The sequence below is a fragment of the Triticum urartu genome, chromosome 1, assembly GCF_003073215.2.
Source record: "Triticum urartu cultivar G1812 chromosome 1, Tu2.1, whole genome shotgun sequence".
Taxonomy (NCBI): Eukaryota; Viridiplantae; Streptophyta; class Magnoliopsida; order Poales; family Poaceae; genus Triticum; species Triticum urartu.
Window position 1 is genome coordinate 570,874,403 of NC_053022.1, and position 26,058 is coordinate 570,900,460.

Sequence of the window (26,058 nt, forward strand, 5' to 3'; positions counted from 1 at the left end):
TAAGCAGTATATCGAACCAGCGCAGGAAGGGACGTTCTTTCCAGACAGAGAGAACGACGAGCTCACAATGGCCCTCGGGAATCCTGAGCACCCTGGACGGACACGAGGCACGCCAGGCTCCGTTCTGTGGAAGGTTGGGTTTCCGGACGCAGGCGGTTACAAATCCCATGAGAGGAGGAAAAAAGTGCAACAGACCCAAATGCAGGCGCTGCAAGCAAGGGTGGACGCGATAGAGGAACGAGAAGCAAATCACAGCAAACGTATGCCGAAGCCTCCCCCGAAGCTACCCCGCCATCTCAGCGCAGAAGCAGCGTGGCTTCCACCGAGCTGCTTTAGCTAGAGCATGCCTTGACGGCTCCTGCCAGCTATCCCGTGGATGCTATCACGGAGTCTCAAAATTGCCACCTTATGACGCAATGGATGAATTTGAAGGTCAAGGCGGCTGTTGGCTCTGTTTATCCTACTGAACCCGGCGCAACTTTTCACTGCCGGCCGATTCCAGAAGGATATGCTAGGGTGATGGTGGATGAGATAACGGAGGGATTTGAGGACCTCCAGCTTGACCACCCTACCGGTGAAGGGGAGACTCGGCTGGGGTCTGCTCTGAAGACTCCATGCCTATGGCGGAAGGACCTCATCAACCTTCCGAACTGGACGCCACCGCCTCCTCCTCCTCCGGCGAGTCAGGGCACTCCGCCTCCACCGCCTCCTCCTCCTCCGGCGAGTGACGATCAGGGCCCTCGGCCGGCTCCTTCTCCGGCGCGCGGCGGCACTCCGCCTCCTTCTCCGCCTGCGCCGACGCGCCCGAGCAGCCCGCCTCCTCCTTCTCCGCCTCGTCAGCAAGGGCGGAAGAGACCTGCCGCCGCTCCAGCTGCTCTGGCGCGTCGTAGTCCTTCTCCTCCGCCGCTTAAGCAAGTAAAGAAGACAACCGCTACGTCTGCTCGGTCGGCGTCTAGCAGAACAACCAGAGGCGGGAGGACATACAGATTCGGTCCTTCTCTGAAGACTCCAGAGAAGTTACCATACGAGAGGACCCAGGAGTTGAACGCCGAGATCGCGCAAGAAGAAGTGAAGAAATTCTTTGAAGGGGTGAAAGCAAAGAAACATCCACCTCCGGAGGAGAAGGTAGATCGGGTGAAAGTGAAACGCACTCTGGCTGCCCTGACAAAACCACCGAAGTCTGATTCGCCAAAAGGAAACTATGACCGCATTATTGGAAAGGAATTTGCCGAAGCGGAGCGGTCGGGAAGTACTGTCAGTGATCAAAGGCTGAAACAACGACGAGCTGGGAAAAAAATTGCCCAGCTCGGCGAACAAGCGAAGCAATCGTGCCCCCCGCTCAAGGTGCCTAGCCACAACGTCGATAATGATCCGAGGATGGTGCCCGGTTATAGCAATCCTGCAGATTACCTGCCCGACGAAGTACATTATGACCCCATGGACGTGCAGATACAAAGATACGAGTACGGGAAGCCTCTCGTCAAAGATGAAAGATCTCTATCAACGATGATGCGAAGATTGCATGATTGGTACTTGAAAATCTGCAGAGACTCTGGGGGGAGGAGTACATTGTATGCGAGAGTTAAACCGGAGCATGACCTCGTTGGAATTGATCTGTTGCCTGTTCCATTTGAGGAGTTCTATCAGTTCTTCAATCAATTGGCCCTCGATAAAGCAACTGTCACCTGCTACTGTCTGTAAGTAGTACTACTTCTGTCATTAAGTTTCTCTATATAGCTTAGCTCTTTCATTGCATGTATTTATAATCATCCTCATTATATTATGCAGATTGAAGATCATCGAATTGAAGAAAAGACAAGTCGGTGATATTGGGTTCATTAACACAAATCTCATAGATGCAACTCAGGTTAAATTTCATGCCGCAGAAACCGAGGCCAGCATGCTAGAATCGTTGATAATAAATCAAAACAAAGATATAATACTCTTTCCTTACAACTTCAAGTGAGTGTTACAGTCTTGTGCGTATTCGGTTTTCCTTATATATTAGTCAAGGTTATAGTAATGTAATTGATGAGTTATGCATGCGTGTGCAGTTTCCACTATATTCTCCTACATATTAAGCTTGAGCAGGGACTAGTAACCGTCTTAGACTCAAGACGAAAAGATCCCAAGGACTATGCAGACATGACTCAAATACTCGAGAAGTAAGTTAAATCGATCATTATCCACCATATCAGCAACTTTGTTCATTTCCTGATATATCAAGTAATTGTTTTCTTTGTCCGGCAGGGTTTGGAGAAAATTCACCAGAAAAGCTCCGGGACTGCCGAAGGAGCTGCAATTTAGACACCCGAAAGTAAGTACTAGCTATAATAGCATTTTAAGCGCATCTACTAGTCATTCAAGCGCTAGTTTCATCAATACCATTTGGCATTCTTGCTTATCAGTTTGATTAACCTCTATTTCTTGTAAAGTGGTTGTGGCAGCAACAAGGGAATGATTTCTGTGGTTATTATGTTTGCGAGTCCATCCGCCACACGACCTGTGAGCGGGGCTACACTGACGAACAATATGAAGTACGTAAATAACAACATTCACAATTTTATTTTATTACCATCATTTGTGTTGAGTTTCATTCATTCATATATATATGTATTGACCCCCTTCTTTAAATTAGATGTTTCAGAAGCGGGATGAACTCCTAGCACCAGCTCGCATGCGAGGAATTCAAGAGGAATTGGCGGCATTCTTTCTTGACCACGTGATCCCTGAAGACGGAGAATTCTATGTTAACCCTGAGTCCGTATGATTATATTTGTAAGAGATAATTACTGTATATATGTAGCCGGTAGTGTCAGATAGATATACGAGAACTTGTTGTTCGACCAATCTCTCGGAGAAGGAGAGGTGGTCGATATCACTTCTCTCTGTATATATGCATATATGTTCATGACGATCTTCTGTTTCCTTCGTTTGCTTACTAGCTAGCTGGCGTGTCTAGTCCTCTCTATATACGTATGTATAGTATGTAGCGTCGACCAAGCACAGACATAACAGAGGACACTTCTCTCTATTAATTATAACTAGCTAACACAATATATGAAACACCTAAATTAACCCCCTAAAACCCCCAACCCCCCCCCCCCTTTCAAAAAAAAACAAAAACCCCAGCCACAGAAGTGCTGACGCGTGGATGCCTATTGGTCCCGGTTGGTGCCACCAACCGGAACCAAAGGCCCTCCACGTGGGCAATGCGCAGAGCCCAGTCAGGAGACCCTTTGGTCCCGGTTGGTGCCACCAACCGGGACCAAAGGGTCTCCTGACTGGGCTCTGCGCACTGCCCACGTGGAGGGCCTTTAGTCCCGGTTCTGGATTGAACCGGGACTAAAGGGTGGAGGTATTAGTACCGACACTTTAGTCCCGGTTCCTGAACCGGGACTAAAGGCCCTTACGAACCGGGACTATAGGCCCTTTTTCTACCAGTGAACCGGGACAAAAGGCCCTTACGAACCAGGACAACAGGCCCTTTTTCTACCAGTGACTAGAGCAATAAGTCAATCTAATTAGAACCAGACGGGGAGATTTGACCAATTAGGAAGGCAGTAAGCAAGGGTTGTTAGATCCAGCATGGAGTGGGTAATTTGCACAGTTACTAGAAAAACAAGTCAATCACTAATCTAGTTAATTAGAACTCGACAGGGAGAAAAGATTGGGTTGTATCGACCATACATGCAGGGTGCTGTTGCCAACATCACTGCCGCCGGCGGAGGCACACAAAGGCCGGAAACGAAAAGGGATAGGCTGACGGTCGTCGTAGATGAGCCTTGGCATCAGCTGGCGACACTCATCCTCGACCAGCGGCGAGACGACGGGCTTGTAAACCGCCTTGCCGCCGCTGAGCCTTCTGGCCGCTTGTCAAATCGCCGCCGCCATCGCTCGTCTGCTGCCTGCGTTTCTTACCGAACTAGGGTTGCGTTCCTCCTTTTTCTTCTATCTTCTATCTATCTATCTACTACAAAGAGCAAATATAAGTTTTTCTAAAACTACACGACAAACTGTACACGGGACAACCAAGACCCTTCGATCAAATAAATTTAAACACATCCTGCCGTCCATATTATGTCAATGGCCTGCCATCTAATCAACGTTTGTAGATTAAATGTTCTGCCTGCGTTTTGATTTTCGGCCGAAAAAAATGATTTTCGGCCGAATTTCGGCCGTCTCGCTAGGGCCCGATATATGGGCCTATCGGCCGAATAATTCGGCCCAGTTTGAATTTTTTTTGCCCGGCCCAGCTTCGAGAGCCTTCTAGTTAGCTTCCGCTGAGACAAAACCACGAAACCCAAACGGCCTAACCCTAGAATCACTCGTTCCCTGTCCCTCTTCCTGTGTGCGGCGCCGCCACCGCGCACAGGCCACATCTCCTCGCCCTCCTCCACATCTCCGGCCAAGGCGCTCGCTTCTCTGGCCGTCCTCCACATCTCCTCGCCTCCACCCCATCCACTTCCTGTCCTTTGCTTCTCCAAGACTGCAGCATGGTGCTTGGCGGCTGCGGCAACGGAGCTGATGGAGCGCAAGCCGACCAGTTCAACGGAGGCAGTAGCACGGAGCAGCGGCAGCAGCATGGAGGGCGTCCGCTTGACTGGGAAGGTACATATGTTCTTGATGCAGTTTCAGTACGTGTATGCAGTTTCAGTCTTCAGCAATTTGTCTCGTCCAAGTACGTGTATGCTGTTTCAGTTCTTTAGCAATTTCAGATCGATGTGGATTTGTTTCTTGGTTATAATCTGTGTCTACTTGTGCTGCTTTAGATTTAGGATAGGTCCCTGGTAAATGGCTTGGCAAATGCATATATCATACCGGGGTAAGAAAAATCGAGTCTTGATGAGTTGAACACAGTAGTGGCATTATTAATCTGAATTATACATGCATCTTGTAGTCACCAAGGATGCTCTAGATCTGGTAATATTTCTTTTGGTCCAACAGAAAGTGGGTTACAAACTTTGTTATGAACATCCTAAAATATATAATTTTTCCATGGACAAGGGGACTGCTCCTTGAAGCCACCGACTTGGATAAAATTGCTGCTGGCCGAGGCAGAAGCACACCGCACTAGCTGCTGTTATGTTTCCTTCCGCGCGTGTTACCCGAACAGGCCTTGGGTTCAGCTGCGCTTGCCCATGAATTGCTGCTGAACTTGAGTTGTTATGTATGATGGATGCTGCGAGTGACTCCCCCGTAAACTGTGTTGTTGAGAATATACAATTGTACGTAATAATGTGTTGTCGATCGGATTGTTATGTTAATGATATTATTGATCGGATTATTATGTTAATGATGTTGTTGGAACTTCTTATTTGCACGGTAGGCCTTCTGTGCTCTAATGTCTTTGAGCTGCGCCATGCCGTCGATTTCCTGTAAAGGCTGCCTCTTGTGCTAATTTCTATCAGACTTCACACTTGAGTTATTTGCACAGAAAAGTAGATGTTGACCGATGATTAATTTCAATGGTCAGTGGTACCATTAAGTGGTGGTTCTAGAACTAAGCATCATTGGGTACAGTATATGACTTGTCTGTTTGGCAAACTAGAGCATCGAGTTGTATATAAATTACTTATTCCGTAGTATGTGAACTAGAGCATTGGGTTGTACTGTTTTTTCTTTATCATTAATATGAGGACACCCTAGTAAGCAAGGGTTGCTTCCTTAGTTACCTACTCTTGATAACTGACCGGTGTCCTTTTGTCACTTGATTTTCAGGTAACGGAACTGCAAATAGGAATGGCAGCGGCAACCATGATGCAAGTGCAAGTGGTTCTCAAAGCTCTTGGAAAGGTAATATACTAACTTGATATGAGCTATGAGATTGCATGTGCTTCTTATAGAGCTCTAACTTGGTTCAAATAAAAAAAGATGGCATAGAGATCTCACTTAATTCAGTACTTCCATGAAACTATTTGGTATTTGTTTGTAAATTGTACATAACAGTACACTGCGTTGTCCATGTAGTGAGATGAGGATGATCACAGTTTAGAGTATTTGGATCTCTCTTTCATATTTCTATATAGTAAGGCATATATCTTGATCTTATTGGTGCACATTTCTAGAGTATTTGCTTGGTATGTTGCCAGATTACTATGCTTTGCTTGTTCACACGATGCAAATGGAATATTGTTAGGTTCAATTAAAGTGATGTTGTTTGTAACTTTGCAATGCAGGAATTAAAGATAATAACTTATATGATCCTTGGAACCATACATGGCCGTATTCTGGGGGTTTTCATTGTATGTACTGTGGCCTAAAGCACAAAGGTGGAGGTGCAACCCGTGCCAAGGAGCACCTTGGTTGGATTGTAGGTAACGTGAGGAGCTGCCCAAATGTGCCAAGAAATGTGAGAGATGCAATGAGAGAGTGCCGGGATGAATCGAAGAGGAAGAAAAGAGAGAAACAAAATAGCAGGCTGAGAATTGAAAGAAATATTATGGAAGGGATGTATCAACAAGGAAGGGTGATTAACATAATAGATGATGATGAAGAAGAAATTCAGATGAATATTCGAGAGGCATTGCGTGACCCGAATGTCTCCCGCAGAGTTGATAGGAGGATTGGCAAGGGGAGTGTGGGTGATGTGCGAGTTGATGTTGGCAAAAAGAGTATCACCGCATATTTTGACAAGCAATTATGCAGCAACAAAGTATCTATGCAGCCCAAGATCAGTAGTGCTTTGGATCCTAATTCGAGAGATGCACTTGGCCTAGCTTGGTCCAAGTTTTTTCATGCCAATGATATTGCTGGACGTAAAGCTGACTGTCCATACTTCCGAGCTGGTTTGAAGATCACTCAACAATTAGGACCTACTCCTATACCAACCGCGAAGGAGATTGATGGAAAATATTTGGATGCAAACTATGATGAAGCAACTTCGTTTCTTCAGAAATTCAAACAAGATTGGAAAAACTTTGGTGTGACTCTTATGTGTGACTCTTGGACTGGTCCAACAGGAATGTGTCTCATAAACTTCATGGTGTATTGCAATACACGAATGTTCTTCCTTAATAGTATTGATGCATCCGGTCAGACTCAGAATTCAGGTTACTTCCTCCTCTTCTTCGCGTTTTACTTTCTTCTTGAATACTTGGATTTGTCCTAGAATTGTCTTATGTTCATGAAAATATTTGCTTTGTTCTAGTTAGGTATATACATATGTTCTTACAATACTTTTCTTGAATACTTGGATCTGTCCTAGAATTGTTTTATGTTCCTAATGCTTTGTTCTAAGTAGGTATATATGCATTTTACATATGTTCTTACAATACATGCTTCTTGAATACTTGGATCTGTCCTAGAATTGTTTTATGTTCTTAAAATACTTGATTTTTTCTAACTAGGTATATGCATCTTACATAATTTTGCAGACTTTATCTATAGAGAGATTGAGAAGGTTGTAGAAGAGATAGGCCATGAACATATAGTTCAAATCGTAACCGATAATGGGTCCAATTATAAAAAAGCTTGCAAAACCCTTATAGAAGAACCAAAGTACTCTCATATTGTTTGGCAACCGTGTACTGCTCACACCGTCAATCTTATGTTAAAAGATATAGCCAAGTTTCCTGAGGTTGATGTGATAGTCAAGAGTGCCAAGACAATCTGTAGGTTCTTGCATAAGCACAATAATCTACATGATAACATGAAGAAGAACATAGGTGGTGAACTAATTAGACCAAATGCCACCCGGTTTGGGACTGTCTTCATGTTCCTTGAGAGTTACCATTTGAAGAAAGATAAATTTAGGGAGTGGATGGTTTCTCAGGATTGGAAGGAGTGTCAGTGGAGCTATGAGCCTGGATACGTGTTTTCTGAAGAATGTTTGTCTAGTAATGTTTGGTGGAATGCACTAGAGTGGGTACTAGGTTCGTTAAGGCCACTTTATAAGGCCATGAGGTATGCTGATACGCAGAAACAATGCACTCTTTCTGGCTTCAAAAAAAGTATGATGCTCGCTATACAACGGATGGAAGCACATCTAGGCCCTACATCAAGGTTGTACCTTAGTTTCATGCGCAAGGTGTGCAAGAGGATAGATGCAATGTAAGAAGATACGTTTATGGTTGCAGCTGCCGTCCTTGATCCATATACACATTATAGCCTCAACCTTTGCAACCATACAAATTATGCTACTGCACTAACAGATGCGATAGCGAAGATATTAGATCCAAAGAGTGCTCTTTCAGCCATTGATGAAGTTAGTAAGTTTAGGGAGTGCCAAGGAAGGTTTGGGACCAGATTAGCACAAGAAGCTGCGGCGAGAATGGAGCCAAGTAAGTCGTGGTCTTCTGGTTTTAGAATTTCCATTTCCTTTTATTTTGTGTAATTCTGAAAATTTCATTGGTGATATCTTGCAGCCCAGTGGTGGTTTCAATTTGGAGGGGATGTTCCTGCATTGCAGAAGTGCGCAATGAGAATTTGCTCACAATGTGTCTCATCTAGTGGGTGTGAGAGGAACTGGAGCGCCTTTGCTTTGGTGCACACAAAGCCAAGAAATCGCCTTTTATATGACAAGCTCCACAAGCTAGTTTCTGTCCGCTACAACCTAAAGGTATAAACCAACTCAAATTTACTTTGTACCTTGTATTGTCCTTGCATGTCATATAATTTACTTGGTTTACTATCCAAACCTTGAAGATACGAGCTGAAGAAGATCAAGAGAAAGAGAGAGATATAGATAAAGAGGTTGATCCAAGTGCACTGCTGATAGATACAACAATGTTCGATGAGACAAATCCAATAATGGAGTGGCTGAATGAGGATGAAGAGGATCCAATTTTGGATGGAGCCGATGCGGCCAGTGCTGTTTTTGAGAAAATAAGGCGCCTCAACTCAAGCAGGAAGGATTCTTATGTTGGTACAAAGGCTAATAAGAAGAAAAGAAAGAGGAATCATGATGAGGAGAATGAGTATGTCGAAACTGACAGTGAGGATGACGACAACGAGAATGAATATGTTGATAATGAGAGTGAGGATGATGATGGGGTGAGTGAGGATGATGAGGATGATCAACAAGATCAGCAAGAAACACAAATGCAAGTGGAAGAAGAGACACAAGTACAAGTTGAAAAGGAGACACAAGCAAGCATTGGCAATTTGGAGACTCGTAGATCTGGACGACTTGTTAGGAAGAAGACCAAGGAAGTCAACAGCCTCTACTCGTAGATTTGGTAAGTCTCTTCTTTTCGGTGTTTCTTCTTCATGATGATTACTTAGCTTGATGCATATGTTTGAAGCGGTTGATCTTTAAATAGCTTGATGTACATTGCTTTCTTATTCTGGTGCTCTAATGTGTATGCTCACTGTGTAATGATCAATACTGATGTTCTAATTGCTACTTGTCAATTATCGTGTAGTACTGTTGTAATTTCTACTTATCTTCTTGTATGGCTGTTGTAATTGCTACTTATCACCTACTAGTGCTGTTCCAATTGCTACCGCTCACATACTAGTGCTGTTCTAATTGCTACTTATCTCTTAGTAGTGCTATTCTAGTTGCTACTTATGATGTAGTAGTGTTGTTCTAAATGCTACTTATCACTTGTATTTGTCTTTTAAATGGTACCTAGCTGGAGCTTGGAGCATGATGCTAGTTGGAGGCTTGGAGCATGGAAGCTGGAGCTTTTTCAATGGAACAAGACCTCCCCGTCCATGCTTTCATGGATTTCTTTTGGAGTTGTTGTTCGTTGTGATGCTTTGATGGTTGTCTTTTGGAGCTGTTTCTATATGAAATCCTTTAAATTCCTAGAGTTGGTTGTACTGAAGTATTTAAACTTTGAACTATGATGTGATGGTTGTGGACTGTAAGTTTAGAACTAATGTGCGTGAGGGTCATATTGGACTGACGCTCTTATTTTAATCCCTAGAGCTAATTTGCTAAACATTATATGATTACTCCTGATGGTTGTTGGGCTGCTATGCTTTTGCTTAGCTTGATTTCAAATTTCTGTGAATGTTTGGTCAAATTTCGGCCGAATTTCGGCCAAATTTCGGCCAAATTTTGTCTGAAAATTCAAAATTTGATTTTATAATTTCGTCCGAAATTTTGCCGTAATTTTTGAAATGACCGAATTCAGGGCCGAAAAAAATGGCAAACCGAAAATCAAAACGCAGGTTCTGCCCAGCAGACACTGCCACAATCGGTTGCTCCGCGTCCCCGATCCCGACGGCCCCGCTCGCAGCTCCCTGGTTTTTCGCGTAGATTCCATCTGAATTCGTTGCCTGCCCAACCCTCGAGAAGAACAAATCCACACGTTGCGCCGCTGCTCCTCCCTTCCCCTCCTCCTGCGCTTCCCCCGATCCACCCCGAGTCGACACTTCCTCTGTTGTCGCCCGTGCTCCTGCAAGCCGACGACGACCTCCTCTGCCGGTCAGCCAAGACCAGCGCCCTCCCTTCTCTATCCATCTCCGGACTAATATCTCTCCCTCTCTCCATTCCCATCCTGCAGGACGCCCACACTACAGGACACCATGGCCACCGGAGGCCGGGGCACGCGGCCGTGATGGCCCTGAGCTCGGCAGCATGGAAGCCATTAGAGGCGCCGGCGAGGCTGAGGTCGAGGTCAGTGAGCCTGGCGGCGGTGGACGGGTGCGCGTTGAGCGGCGGCAGGACATCCTCCATCCAGCACACGAGTGCGGTGAGCGCGGAGCAGACCTGGAGCAGCAGCTCGAGACCCCCGCCACCGAGACTGTCAATGGGCCGCTGGTGCCAGCGCACGAGCTTGACGCCACGGAGCGTGGCCAGGATGAGAACGGCGTCGCAGGTGAGTTCTTCCACCACCCCTGAAACCTTCTTTCCCCTCTTCCCTTGGCAATGTGCAGCGCATGTACACCCACCTGCAGCAACTCCTCTCTTCTTTCGATTCTGTGTACTCTTTCCCGGCTGCCCATCGTTGAACCAGTTGTGCCCCTAGAGCACGGCACCGCACGGAGCATGCCTAGCACAACACCCCTCGCCGCTGAGTTTCCTTCTTTTCATGCCACGGTGCCAAATCTGCCCCAATCTCAATCTGGATCCATAGAAGCGGTAGAGGAGCACGGCCATGGCGCACACTATGAAGAGGCCTTTGTACTTCCTTTTCCACCTACAATTAGAAGCCATGTTGTTGGAACTGATATCGGTCAAAACAAATCGAGAGAAAAAGAGGGATCTCAACTCCCACACATGTGCCCTGATTGGGGGCACCAAAGAAAATGTTTTGGTCTCGGTCCCGCCTCCTTAGCACCTGATATATATAAGGAAAAAAGGACCCCTCCCGTGCTAACTAACGATCTGCACGGTAAGGCCAAGTCCCTCTCTAACCACCTATCCTAATGAGTTGCTAACAGTAAATCGTTATAATCTAATCATGACCAATTAGTAGCACTAATACAAAAAATAGACCATTGCATTAATAATTAATATTTAACATGGTCTAGTTAGGGTTCTAAACAGAGATCAATCGTGCTCTGATACCAAATGTTAGAAATAATTTCTTAACATGAACATAATAGGATCTTGATCTTTAGATTAGAACACCTCTTATATAGAAGATTATGAAATAACCGTGATTGTCTTATCCATTAGTAGGGTAGCCCTTGGGTCCACCTTAGCATCTCTACCAGCGAGGAGATGGTCGGGGAAGAAAGTCAGCAGATGGGTGATGCAGCAGCTGGTCAGTGCAAATGTACAGGGTGCCGCTGGCACTGCCCTGGAGGTGGCCAGCGGTGGTAGATGATCTTCGCCTCCTTAGTGGATTTCATCTAAATTTTCGTACAAGAATGTAACTTTACTGGAAACAGTGAGTTGTTTGTGAAGCGGATTAGTTATGCATGCAAAGGTGAACTTCAATCACCATCAGATGGCTCTCAGCAACGTTCACTTTAGGAGTTCCTTTTTATCCCCACCTTCTTTGTCGACTTACTATGCAGTGGTGGCCAAGTACCATGAGACGACCATGATGCCCTACAACATGATACTGAAGATTTAAGTGGAGTGGCTCAACTGAATCAAGGGAACTTACTGGTGTTTTCTTCTCTTCATGGGACTCCTGCAGGTAGATTTCTATTGTTCTATTTATCTTTGAAGGAAAATTCTACTATTATATGGTATATGGATCTCCATCAATCCTTGCGTTCAGGATCTGAATTAAGAATTATGTCATATGTTGATCTTGTGCAGATTTATGCTATTGTCCCGGTGACGTGTAGGGTGGCTGCTGGTGCTTCATTCTAGGTGTTGCAAATATCACAAGGCTGTAGAAACGAGTGACTCAGTTATCATTTTATTTTAGATTGTAAGTATCAGGGGAACAGTGTGTGTTTACTTACTATAGCCAACCCTTTTATTTTTCTGTTGCTAACATCTTGATAACATGGCACACACACATTCCCTGTATTCTGTAACTTCTTCATTGTCCTCTGCACATAAATTATTATTCGCTATGCCACATGGACAAGTAGGGAGACGAATTTTGCTATTAGATGGAACTGACTAGAAGTATACAAAAAACAATGTTTGTATTTTTTATGGTTGTCTTATTTGAGTTTCCTAACATATAGAAATGCCCCGATTTTGTCTCCTGGAGCGGCGATCATTACCGAAGGGTAGCAGTGCAGGTGAGAAGCCAGCGGAGGGGGTGTCGTCGCTGGCTAATCAAGATAACTTTGTTCACTTGCTCGGTTGTGGACCATGGTACCTTTCCTTGTTCTCAAAATTTCCCTCTTTTAGATTTGATCTTGTCCTCCAAACTATACCTCTAGCTCTATGTGTACGCGATTTTTGATTTTGTTTCCATTTGGTAAATGTTTAGTTTTGCCTTTGTTTAGTTGTTGCGCATGTTCTATTTATCCTTTTTCCTTCAATTTTAGTTCTTTCTGCGTCACTCATATGGATACTGTAATCAGTTCATTTTTTTGCCATTGGTATTTTTCATGATTTAAAATATTTAAGATCAAATTGGTATGCTTTATGGACAAGCCACAATTTCCATTAGCCATGCTGGTGCAGGATTGTTGTATCTAAATTTCTATAGAGGCTTGGTGCGCAAATGGTTATTACAACTCATCTCTATCAAGATGGTTATTAAACCTTAAACAAACATTTGTTCATGTGTCGAGTTTATAGGTTCCCTTGCTCAAATATGCAAATGATGTCATTTGCGAACTTCAATGCACATGATTTACCTGTGATATTAGTTGGTCTCGAACAACTGCATTTGTATTTCCCAACCATGCTATTGATGCCACGTTGAAATTAATATTACCTTTTCCTTTTAATTTCTTGGGATCTCTTCTCTGTTTGTTTCTCTATCTGCCACATTAAGTATTTGTATTTTAGGATGCTAAAGAGGGAACACCATAGGTTTCACTCAACATTTGGGCAAACATAGTGTGGCAGACCTAGAAGGAAGGGGATCGGCACAGGTTGCGGTGGCGTAATAGGGTAGGTAGAAGATTAGGAAGACAAGAGGATAGGTGAGTTCAGATAGATACGTGAGAAGCTTCAGATTGTTCTTTCCTTCAATACCTTACGACTCACGGCCGCTATGCCCTGGGCATCTCTGAGTCCACTACATCACTGGATGCAGGCGTGACACAATTCTAATGATTGTATCTTTTTAGTCTAAGCCTGGGCATTAGAACTAAACTGGAAGAACTGTAAGGATGTAGAACCCAAAGATAATCTTAATTGCTAACTTGATTATGTCTAACTTCCGTTAATATAAGTGTAAGCTCCTTTTTACATGTACAATTTTTCCACTATGATACCCTAGATAGCAATATCTTCATTTCGGATGGTATTAAAGAATGAATCTTTTTTGTTGGTAAATCTCATATTTCTGTCATCTATAGTTGTCCCTGGCCTAACCCTATGTAAATAATTTATCAAACAACTTTAATGTGTTTGACATATAGATATTTTTTTTTAGAAAAGGAGGATTACCCCCGGCCTCTGCATCTGAGTGATGCATGCAGCCATTTTATTAATTATTCTCAGAGACCTTACAAATCATTACATCAGTAAGCCTGAAGCCACCATCTTCGCGACACCTGTCGCTACTCCTATTCCCATGATGTAGGGGTGCCGAATGTCCGAGCCTAATACCAAACAGACATCGCACAAAAACCTAACATCTAATGCCGGTTGCCCCATCCCAGCCACTTACCGGGAATGGGTCACACACTGGTCCGGCGCACTCACCGAGGCTACCGCAGCCGTCATCCACCTAACCATCTTCAGAGCAGGTACCAACGCAAAGACCTTGCTGGGTCAGCTGTCGACGCCACCATGACGCCAGACAGCGCCGCCGCCCTGCGCTCGTCCATCTAGCCGCATCTGTCGTCGATATCCAGCTGCACCATGCCGCCAATACTCGTCGTCATCGACGCGGTAGAAACAACGCCGCACCTCTTGGCAACCTCCACACCATCGCCACTGCTGGAGCTACCGGAGTCCATCACCCACAGCATCTCTCCGCCGAACATCAGAACCTCCCAAGACGGCGCCTCCATGGAGGGTACGACGTGAAGGACGCCGCCGCCGCCCAATCCAGACTGAATTTTGGACTTTCGTCCGGGAGGGGTTCGGAGATGGATAGGAGAGACCTCGACATCGCCTCCACGGAGGGTAACAGCGTCGAGAGACATCGCCGATGCCGGACCGAACAAGCCGATCAAAGTTTCCTCCGGTCCCCATCCTATACCACCAAAACTCCATCGGCTCCGGATCCGGCTGGACCACGAACTGGAACCTGCAGAGATGAAGGAGCCATGGGGTCCAACCCACCATGAAGGAGGATCGAGAAGACTCCATCGGCTCCGGATCCGGCTGGACCACGAATTGGAACCTGCAGAGATGAAGGAGCCATGGGGTCCAACCCACCATGAAGGAGGATCGAGAAGACTCCATTGTAGATCTCCAAGCGCCGAATCCAGCGATCCGGCGTGGTCAGCGACGACCACCACCACCACCCCGCGGCGGCTGATGGCGTTCAAGCCCAAGACCCAGATTGGATCCAATCTGAACCCGGCAGCGCCCGCGACCACCGATCTTTCCCACCACGCAGCCGTCACCACGCCGCGAGCAGACCACCGCCGCCGCCGCCGCGCCACACACGACGTCGCCAAGAAACCTGCCGCGCCACGCCGCCCAACCCCGCGCTAGTCCGGCGCCCCATCCGATCTGGCTGCCCTGCGCCAGCCGAGATAGACAAGAGGGAGAGACGCCCCGCCGCCGCCCAGCCGGCCAAGCTTTGCCCGGCGGCGCTGCGGACGGCGGCGAGGGGAGGTGGAGGTGGGAGGAGGGACGAGAGGACGGCGGCTAGGGTTCCCCCTGGGTCGCCCGCGGGGGCGACACGAGATATGGATGCATTTCAATTGGCTTCACAAAATTCTGTACATGGATTTCTTGCACACGCGTACATCGACTCTCGATGTACTCGAATATACAGTTAAAAGGTATTGACAATAGAAGAGGGTATTAACCCATAGAAGAACTGACACATACTGAACCATTCAACTTAGCTTGCTTCTTGAACCGCGTTTTTGCAAGTTTGCTTATTTTTTGAACTACTTATTGAACGCAACCACTGGTTAGTGTATCTTCCAGACCGTTAATCTTCTATATGTGTCCTAATTGCAAACGAAACAATGTTTGTTCCTTGATGATATCATCACGTGCGAGGGGTTATTTGGTGTTTGGGACTTCACAACATTTTAGTATTATGCTATCTTTTGAGGGTAAAGTATTACGTTATCTTTCTATAAACATGAATTGTCATAATATTTAGTCGAGACGTGCGTTGCACATGAACGCTTACTAGTTGAGAGAGAGAGAGAGAGAAGTTGGGTTCCTTCTCTGCTGGCACCACTATCCGGACCGAACTGCCAGCAGTCCTAACCCCACAACCGATTCTATTAGTTGGTAAGTACGGCCCTGCTGGAGCAAAAAAAATCTTCAACCAACAGAGACGAGGTTTCTTTTAGCAACCTACCAAGATGAGGTGGATCTATTCCCCATGTAAGAGCATCTACACACGGACTAGCAAATCCGGCCCTCTAAACACTCGTAGAAGCACCATTTCAATGTTCGGGCTTGTCCGCTTTGAGCCCCTATTTGTCTGTCCATGTAGCCATACTCTTCTTTTTTTCTTATATATGTCCGGTCACTCATGTGATTGATGGAGATGTAGAGAAAAAAGTAAGAACAAATAAAGAGAAAAGGTGGTCTAGAATGGGCCATGTCCTACATAGCGAACTGACCAGACGCTTAGTGGGCCCACATATTCTCCTCGGATTTGGTATCAATCTATGGGTTTTCGGACAGCCCGGGCGTATATGGATGATATGAGGAGTCTAGTTGAGTAAAAGTTTTCCATCTCTCTTATATCCAGCCACTACCGTCCGGGTCTGTGGATGTTTGAGGAGGATTTGAGGAGGCCGACTGTAGATGCTCGTGGCCACTAGTGTTAGGGAGGTTCTGAACCTTCCTTGAATTTGGTTTCTTTTTTATTTATTCTGCTCATCTTCTTTTTCCATTTTTTTCCTTTTGTGATTTTTTTAATTCCAACATTTGTTTGAAATGTCCCAACAATTTTCAAATTTGTGAATGTTAATTTAATTTTGCAATATTTTTTGAAATCAGAGAATGTTTTCAAATTCATAAATATTTTTTGAAACTTAGGAACATATTCAAAAAAATTAATATTTTTAAAACCTGTGAACATTTTTCAATTCATAATACAGGAAGAATTTTCAAATTCATGAAAAAAATTAGATCAGGAAGAATTTTCAAATACCTAATTTTTTTCTGAAATCCAACTACATTTTTCAAATTCATGATTTTTCTCAATTCAAACCATCTTCTGAAATCCCAATGATTAGACTAAAGCCAACTCTAGTAGTAGCTGATGTAAAAAATAAAAATGCCAATTTAAATATGGATGCAACTAAAATCAAAGATATATAAAACTAAGACATGCGTCAATTCGCTTCTGAGTTACCTCTAAGGCAACACTTTCTTTATCGCCATGTAGCTAGGCTTCGATGCTCCATTAATTCATACACCCATATCCCAAGAGATATCGACCCAAAGTGTAGTTCTTACCGTCGATCGAGGTTCAGAACACCTCAAAGCAAAGTTTGGTCGGAGACTCGCTTCCGGTGCATCAACATCACATAAGTAAATAGTACTTGCTCTCAAGCGAGAGATGATGCAGCAAGCATCGTGAGCATGTCTCCTCATATATCTGCAAAAAAGGGTTAGAGAGATGTAAATTAATTTTGAAACATTATCTTGGCTATCACTCTTGTGGCACAAGCCAAGAAAAAGAAAATCAGGTGATTCAAGCGCAAAGCTCAAGAAAGTATTGATCAGCCGTCAGCGAAGATCTCTGCATCAAACGGAGCCATGAGGGGCCCACGGGGCACCAGGGCAGCCTATCCCCTTTGGGGGCGCCCTGGTGGCTTGTGGGCCACTCCTTTGTCATCTGGCCTCCTCCCAAAGCTTTTAGTGTCTCTTATGTTCAGAAAAAAATCATCAAAAAGTTTTGTGGCATTTAGACTTCGTTTGGTACTTATTTTCTAGAAAACCAAAAACAGGCAAAAAAACAGCAACTGACACTTGGCGCTAAGTTAATAGGTTAGTCCCAAAAATGATATGTAATTGCATGGAACAATAAAATAATGTAGATACGTTGGAGACGTACCAACGCTCAGCCATGGATTTCACAAATCTCTCTCGCTTCAGCACCATATCTGGGAGCTTGTGGATTTGACACCATGTTTCAATCCTGTCAAGCTTCACCGTTTCTGGTTTTCTAAACCAATCATACTCAGCAATCACAAGGTCCATACCTTTGAAATCCCATGGTCCTTGATGCATTGCTTTGTTCCAATCTACCAAATAGTTCAACTGCACCGAGAATAGGTTGGAGTTAATTCTGCGGCAGATCACTTCACGTGTTGGGTTCCATGTAGCCCTCATATCCGCGATTAGAGCCCCTTGGCCAAAAGATTTCTCTGTTAGAACCCTAGCAAGTGTGAACCACTTGGGCCTCTCTTCAGGTTCGTCTGCTTCATCCTCCCAGACTAATTTGTCGAGTTCGTCATCTTCTAGATGCAACCTTCCCAGAAGGACACTCGGATCCGCTGAATCATTTCCTCTACCGGCACTTGCATGCATCCATAGAATAAGCCATGTCGGCGATCTCATGTGTTTCCGGAAACCCTAGACGAGTTCCAATCTGAGATGTTCGAGGGTGAACCCAAGCATGCATGCAAAGCACGGTCTTGGGGACAGGGGTAGCACTGATGGACGCCGTCCGACGGCTACAAGGGGGGAAACCCATGGCGGCGGCACGCCGAGGGCACTAGAGAACCCTAGGTCGTAGCCTTAGGGGGAAAATACTCATACAATAATCTTAGCTATTGGTTTTACATTTTGGCATGGATAATTTGTAGTTGCCATGGGCATTCCCATTATGTAGTGATGGCAAGTTTGATATCCGCACCGACTGCATTCTTGCCATGTTTTTTGCTTAGGAAGAACATTTTTTTTCAAATCAATAAACATGACATGTTTAGGGGGTAAACAAAACTTTTTGATACATTTTGCCACGACTGTTCATAGCAAAAAGAAATCAGTAACTTGCCATGTTGTTTTTCATACATTTGCTGGTGCCTAGATATCAAAAGTTTTTGAACTTACCATGACAATTAAAATCAGTAAATTTTATAGATGTGTTTTTTTCCATCGCAACAAAACATGTGTTGCCATAATTCGCTATGTCTTTTGCCATGTTTATTCGAAGAATGTTTTCATGGCAATTAAAACTTAGTTTGAGAACGCAACAAGTTTGATCTTTCAAATTTGTTTCTCCATGGCAAAAAGAAGTTGATCCTTTGATATATTTTTTGCCATAGTGTGATTACATGTACGATATCACTACAACTTAAGATGTTTTCTTCATTTTTTTCAAAATTTTCCATGTGTCTAGAGAAACATTTTATCTTATTCGTGGAATGTTGCCATGGTTACTTAAGATGTTTATTTGACATGGCAAAGTTATTGTTTTTGAACATGGAAATTTTTTAAGTTACACCATGACAAATTTGTATTTTTTGCCATGGCAAATTACTATTTGTTAAACTATGGCAATGTTATTTTTCTGTGACCATTGCATATTTATTTCTGACAGATGGTAATTTAACCTTTTTTAACCATGGCAAACTGATTGTTAATGTCTATTTTTCTTTCTTCAACCATGCCAAAGTAATTGTTTGGATAGGCAATTTTTGTAAGATAGACAATGTCCAAAAACATTTTGTTGCCATGGAAAATTTACTTTCTTAACCATGGCAAAGAAATCTTCCTGACCATGGTTTTTTATATTTGAACCATGGCAAATTCATACATCATAACATGGCAACCTTATTTATGTGGGGGCATGGAAATTGTAGTTTACAGGACATGGCAAATTCATACTACATAACATGGCAAAAAAAAACTTAAAACCTTTGCCATGTCACCAATAGATAAACTTGCCATGGCAAAAATCTTACAACTTTTGCCATGTTAACAATACAAAAATTGCCATGTTACCAAAACAAATTTTGCCATGGCAAAATCTTATAACATTTCCCGTAGCAAGTTCAAAACTTAAAATGCCATTACCAATCATGGCATTGATTTTAAGCTAAAATGCCATGGCAATTATTATATAGATTTGCAGTGGGAATTTTTAATCATAATTTTTGTTATGCATGGCAAATTTATTTTATATAAGAATGGAAATTTTAAATATGCATCTGCCATGGGAAGTTTTGGTCCTAATTTTGTTTGTGTAATGTTCATTCTATTCATTGTATTTCTTCGCCATGACATTTTCCGAACATAATTTTATTGCCATGGAAATTCTGGAAATTTTTGTAATGACACAACATCAACTAATGATGATTTTTTCCATGGCAAATTCGTGCTCCATTTTAGTTGTTTTCACCCATGGCATTTTTGCCATGTTTTGCATAATCATACAGGTTTTGCCATGTATAAAAGCAAATTATTCTCCTATGTCATAACATAGCAAATTGATTTTATTGTTCATACGGTAAAGTCCATTTATCGTCACATGGCAAATTTATATTTTGTTCATACGGCAAATTGTACCTATTGTTGTCACATGGCACATTCTCAACATTAGCCTTTTCTATAGGTTAATTGTCCATAACATAGCAAATTAATTTATGGTCATATGGCAAATTCATTTAAGGTCTCATGGCAAATCCATTACGTTTTTCATTCATGTTACCAACGACGACAGTGACAAGAAGGTGGATCAGCAGCTGAAGGTGTTTTTTGTCCATTTTTTGTGTTCACTTGAAAGTGGATCGGCAATCTTGGTATTTTTACACTGAGCATTTTTTTATGGCAAGGAGTTCCTTTTTCTTCTTCATATTTTACCTTTTTTGTGCTTTTATTCATGTCTGAGAAAAGGCCCAGCAAAATGGGCTGTTAGGCCTTTTTAGATTGCTCTGGCTGGAGGGATTCTTCCATCGAACGATTTCGTTCAGTTGAACCTCCCTCCCTGGGCGAATGTTTCGTTCATTCTGGGAGCTCGCAGACGAAACGTCAGTCCAATATCGACGTCAAAAAAATAAGCACCCCCTCCCCAACTTATCTCATAAGCCGTCTCCTTTATTCGTTGGGGCTTATATGGACTAATTTTTCCATAACTAGCGTATAAGGTCCAACGTATAGAGGAGACAGCACAGGAGAGGCCGTGAAGGGGGCAGCTTATTTTTTAAGCTACCAAAAGAATTGTGCTTTAGAAAGTGCAGCCTCTTGAAACAAGAGACCACAAAAAAATAGAAGTGCAATTCCTTGACATTTGGCCAACAAAAAGTGTACTTTAACGAAATTTACTCCACTTATAATATCTGGACTCATGACATAGTGAAGTGCAATTCCTTGACATTTAGCCAACAAAAAGTGTACTTTAACGAAATTTACTCCACTTATAATATCTGGACTCATGACATAGTGAAATGTACTAGTGACCAATTCCAAGTGCAAAGGCAAACATACTTCTCCAACTCTCCCAATCCATGTACATCCAAGTGGCCATCGCGGTAGGCATTCCATATAGCAGACAATTGTTGAGTCTTTCTCTTGAACGAGCGCGGCACCTACAAAGACCCAGAGATTATAGAAAATTAGATTCTTTTAGGGGAGATTATAGAAAATTAGATATCAATTCCGAGATAATAAAGTCGTCCTTTATCGAAAAATAGAAAATTAGATATCAGTGTAGATACCAACTAAGAAGAGCAAATTATCAATCGTGTGCACTAAAATTCTTTCGGATTATGATCATACCAGAGGGGATCGCTGGGATTAGGATCAACATGTCCGAAAAGATGGAAGAGGAGCTCCATGTTTTTTCCCGTGTACCTACGATCTGGGTGCCTCTTCTCCAACTCAGCGATCAGGTAGAAGAGGTCGTGTTTCTTGGTCTCGATCTCGCAGTACTGCCGATAGGCCCATGCTCTCTCTGGGTCGAGGTCTGGCGCAGGTTCTCCACAGGGTTGCTGGCGGACAGATCGAAGATGCATGTAACCATCGATCTTTTATCTGAGAAGTGCAGCAGGAATGAACATGCATGAAAAGAAAACAGTTGCCGAACTTATACCATCAGGGCGGTGTTGCCGTTTGCTGGGTGGGCAGCAGCGGCGGCATCAGAAAAGTCTTTGCAACCTGCGCCGCCGGAGGACATAGATCTGAGAGGAAAACAGGAAGGTCGGCCGCCGTTGATAAGCCTTGGCATCAGCCGGCCATGCCCCTGCTCGACCAGCGGCGAGACGACGGCTTTGTACAATGCCTGGGGTCGCTGGCCGCCGATGAGCCTCCTCACCGCGCATCGCATCGCCGCCGCCATCGCCTTGAATCAAGACGGCGAGTCGATTGATTTGTTGTTTCTGCTTCGCTTCTCTTGCCGATCTGGGCCGGTCCCTCTTATCACGGCTGGGTGCTCGGCTTCCGTCTCTGACACCACCTCCAACGCCACACCTCTTATCCGAACCGGCCACGCACAGCCCGTTCTGTTTTTCGCTCTTCTATTGCTTCGTACTCCTTCGAATCGACTCCTCCTGTCTGGCAAAGTCAACGCACCGCACCGCATGGCATACGTTGGTCCACATGTCAAAACAAAACAAAAAGGTTAACGCACGCATCCCCCAAAATCACCGTTTGAGATCACAGCACAACCGAGATCCCCTGCAACACATCTACCTAGCTTCCCTCTCCCCCCTTCAATGGCAGCCGACGATCTCGTAGCAGAGAGTGCCCCGACCCGTCACGGCACGCTCCACCGCCGGAGCTTGCAGCGACCGGAATTGTGCTCACTGCACGCCACGCCGGCGACTCTGCATCATCATTGTCAGCCCGTTCCGGCACGGAGAGCTTTCCGGCACGCAGCATCCAGGGCGGCAGGTTTCAGAGCACCGTGGCCATGCAAGCTCCGCACGTAACATCAACCACGCTTCCTAGCCGTGAGAGAGCACGGCGTCCCAACAGTTGCAGCTCTCTCAACTCGATGGTTGCAGCTCCCTGCCCCAACGGTTGCAAGTTCTGGCGTCGCCTGTTCTAGCAAATTGTCTTGCCGGTCCCAGCAAAACGTCTCCCGATCACAGCTCTCGCCATTGCCGGTTCCAGCAACGCCAGACAAAGGTTGCAACTTTTATGTCAACGATTGTAGCTTGCCGCCCCGAGGTGACTGTCGATTCCAGCATGCGGCGTCGTCACCTCAAGTGCCGGCCGGCTGCAGCAAATGTGGACCACTATTCCAGGAACAGCGGTGCCGATTGTAGCACTGTGGAGTCCGGGGCGCGTCTTCTCCAGCACCGATGGGGGTTGGTCACAGCTTTTTCAGCTTGATGATTCCAGCATCTCCGCATTAAAGTTGCAACTTTTTTCGTTAAAGCTTGTATGGTTGCAGTGCCATAGCTTGCAGTTTGGACAACAACGGCTGCAGCAGTTCGGGGCGCATGGGCACAACCACCAACGCCGACATGGCCAGGGGTGGACTCTCGCAACTCATAGGGGATAGCATGCTCCGCGTGGGAAAAAGGCCAACGCCACCACACTCGGGCAGGTCTAAGCGGGGGAGGCTAGCTGATGGTGGTGCACCACAGTGGCAGCTCGGGGAAGAAAGCCTCTGAGGACATGACCTTATCGACATGTACGTGGTGGGAGAGAAAATACAAAGAGAGATGAGCGGCTGAGAGGGAAGATACGAAGATAAAGAAACGTCTTCCCCACGAGTGGGCCCTGCACCCACATGTCGCAACTTGAACCGCCGTAGGACGCATGCATGGTGACCGGTCAAAGCTAGCCGAATTCATCGGATCTGGATCATAAACCCACATTTCATCGGATCTCAACAAACACACCGCAAAAAGAAGAGTTACATCGAATAGATCTTCAAGAGAATCGAGGAGAACTTTGTATTGAGATCCAAAGAGAGAGAAGAAGCCATCTAGCTACCAACTATGGACGCGAAGATCTGAAGTAAACTACTCACACATCATCGGAGGGGCCATGGAGTTGATGTAGAGGCCATCCGTGATCAATGCCCCCTCCGGCGGAGCTCCGGAAAAGGCCCCAAGATGGGATCTCTTGGGTACAGAAGGTTGCGGCGGTGGAATTAGGTTTTCATGGTGCTCCTGGATGTTTGCGGGGTATATGGATATATATAGGAGGAAGAAGTAGGTAGGTAGAGCAACGAGGGGCCCATGAGGGTGCAGGGCGCGCCCAGGGGGGTGGGCGCGCCCCCCTGCCCCGTGGCCTCCTCGATTGATTCTTGATGTCCACTCCAAGTCTTCTGGAACGCGTTTGTTCCAAAAATAATGCCCCTGAAGGTTTCATTCCATTTGGACTCCGTTTGATATTCCTTTTCGTCGAAACTCTAAAATAGGCAAAAAATAGCAATTTGGGCTGGGCCTCCGGTTAATAGGTGTAGCGCCCCGAGACCGATGTGCCATGTGTCTTCCAGTTATTCGCTGTTGTTGCCTTGCCATTGCTTGCATTTCATGCATGTCATATCATGTCATCATGTGCATTTCATTTGCATACATGTTTGTCTCATGCATCCGAGCATTTTTCCCATTGTCCGTTTTGCAATCCGGCGCTCCTATGTCACCCGATATCCCTTTCTACCTCTTTTCGTGTGCGGGTGTTAAACGTTTTCGGATTGGACTGAGACTTGTCATGCGGCCTTGGTTTACCCCCGGTAGACCGTCTGTCAAGTTTTGTGTCATTTGGACTTCGTTTGATACTCCAACGGTTAACCGAGGGACCGAAAAGGCCTTGTGTGTGTTGCAGCCCAACAGCCATCCAAAGTGGCTCAAAACCCACCTAAACCTCCTCCATCATCTCAGTCGTTCGATCACGATCGCGTGGCCGAAAACCGCATCTCGTTTGGACTTTCCTAGCTCTCTCTACCTATAAATATGTGATCCCCTCCCCAAAATTCGCGGTACAAACCCTAGTCCTCTTCCACCTCGCGCCCGGACGTTTTTTCCACCGACGGACATGTCCGCCCTCCACCTCGCTCCGACCAGTGGCGTCGCGCCACGTCACCCCGCCATCGCCGCCAACCAACCGGGCGCCGCCACCTCACCTCCCGCCGCCCTCTCTCTCCTCAGTCCCGCCGCCGGCCCGCGCGGCCCGGATTGGGCCCCCGGGGCCCATCTACTCGCGCTGCCACCCGGAGGCAGCTCCGCCGCCAGGCTCCGCCCGAGCCGCGCCTGAGCCATCGCGAGCCGCCTCCGCCGCCACGGGTCGCCTGCCCCGGCCACCGCCGCCCTTCGCCGGCAAGCCGCGCAGCCGCGCCGCCCCTCGCCACCGGGCCTCGTCGCCGGTCGCCTGCCTCTTGCCCCGAGCGCCGCGCCACCGCGCCACCTCGACATCTCCACCAGCTGCCTCGCTCCTTCTCCGGCCGCGGAACTGCGCCGCCCCGTCGCCGGAGCGCCTCGCCGGAGACCACGCCTCGCCGGAGTTCTTCTCGGGTCAGATCCAGAGAAGATGGACGAGATCCACCACACCCTCCATCCAAACGGCCTTCGTCCATATCCGGATCCCTCCATCCCGTACCGCTTCGTCCCGGGTTGACTTTTTCCAGAGAGGTACCAATTTCACTAAGTCCCCCAGATTTCAGTATTTTTTGAGCATATTCATCGCATCATAACTCTGCATCCGTAGCTCCATTTCGTGCGTGTAGCATATCAAAATATTCGCCTCGACAAGTACATCATTTCATCTTATTGCATCATTTTCATTTGAGCTCATCTGGATGCCCGAAATGCTGTTGGAAGAGAGCTATGTGATGTTTATGTCAGATCTGTTTCAGCAAATGCACTTTTGTCATTTTTGCCATGATTAATGTGTGCATGCTATGACCCTGAGCTCTACATGTGTTTTGTTATATGCCATGCCATCTTTACAGGGGTGTATGCCATGTATTTTTCTGATCTTTGTGGTGACTAGCACAAGCATGCAAAGTAGCTTACTCAATGATGCTGATTTCAGGGACTTAGAATTTCACAAAGTCCTTGTCCTGTTTTTGTCTTTATGCCATATGTTCATGTTGTTTCCTAGTGATCCGTGCCACTTTTGAGGATGATCAGTAAGGATGTTTTGTTAACATTGTGGTGCTCTATCCATCCATGTCTTTTTTTGCAATTATGGAACACCCTAGCTTGAGTCAATCGAACTCTACTTTTGCTATAAAATGATCCTGACAGATTGTTGACATGTTTAGCGATTTTGCCGAGGATGTTGCTATTGATCCGTGCATGCTATGTTGTTGTTCTTGCCATTTCTAGCTTCTATGCCATGTATTCTTGATGGGTGTATGCTTAGTTTGTCATGACATGCTCTGTAGTGAGTGCATCGAGCTCGTAAACATGCCTACTTGTTAATCTGTTTTGCATGCTCCAGTTTTTCACTAAGTCTAAATCTGTTTATGTTTTTGCTATGTTCACATGCTTGCAATTGTATTCTCTGATCCCTTT

The 26,058-nt window shown here is 45.4% G+C and overlaps 2 protein-coding genes across 2 annotated transcripts; both read left to right on the forward strand.

Annotated features, from left to right (window-relative positions):
* Nucleotides 1-4,496: 4,496 nt before the first annotated feature.
* LOC125533207 lies at nt 4,497-7,212 on the forward strand. The gene is made up of 3 exons (XM_048696940.1): nt 4,497-4,611; nt 5,722-5,796; nt 6,180-7,212. Exons 1-3 carry the CDS (start codon nt 4,497-4,499, stop codon nt 7,109-7,111), a joined length of 1,122 nt encoding a protein of 373 aa, XP_048552897.1. The 3' UTR covers nt 7,112-7,212.
* A 167-nt stretch (nt 7,213-7,379) lies between these two features.
* On the forward strand, nt 7,380-9,916 carry LOC125540155. The gene is made up of 4 exons (XM_048703746.1): nt 7,380-8,282; nt 8,367-8,560; nt 8,647-9,179; nt 9,579-9,916. Exons 1-3 carry the CDS (start codon nt 8,069-8,071, stop codon nt 9,172-9,174), a joined length of 936 nt encoding a protein of 311 aa, XP_048559703.1. The 5' UTR covers nt 7,380-8,068; the 3' UTR covers nt 9,175-9,179; nt 9,579-9,916.
* Nucleotides 9,917-26,058: the final 16,142 nt, after the last annotated feature.

Bases quoted from the DNA above. Each gene is read 5' to 3' on its own strand.
- LOC125533207 (XM_048696940.1), top strand. From the start codon at position 4,497: ATGGTGCTTGGCGGCTGCGGCAACGGAGCTGATGGAGCGCAAGCCGAC. The intron at 4,612-5,721 runs GTACATATGTTC...CTTGATTTTCAG, and splicing joins GCGTCCGCTTGACTGGGAAG to GTAACGGAACTGCAAATAGG. The intron at 5,797-6,179 runs GTAATATACTAA...TTTGCAATGCAG, and splicing joins TTCTCAAAGCTCTTGGAAAG to GAATTAAAGATAATAACTTA.
- LOC125540155 (XM_048703746.1), top strand. From the start codon at position 8,069: ATGGTTGCAGCTGCCGTCCTTGATCCATATACACATTATAGCCTCAAC. The intron at 8,283-8,366 runs GTAAGTCGTGGT...GATATCTTGCAG, and splicing joins TGCGGCGAGAATGGAGCCAA to CCCAGTGGTGGTTTCAATTT. The intron at 8,561-8,646 runs GTATAAACCAAC...CAAACCTTGAAG, and splicing joins CTGTCCGCTACAACCTAAAG to ATACGAGCTGAAGAAGATCA.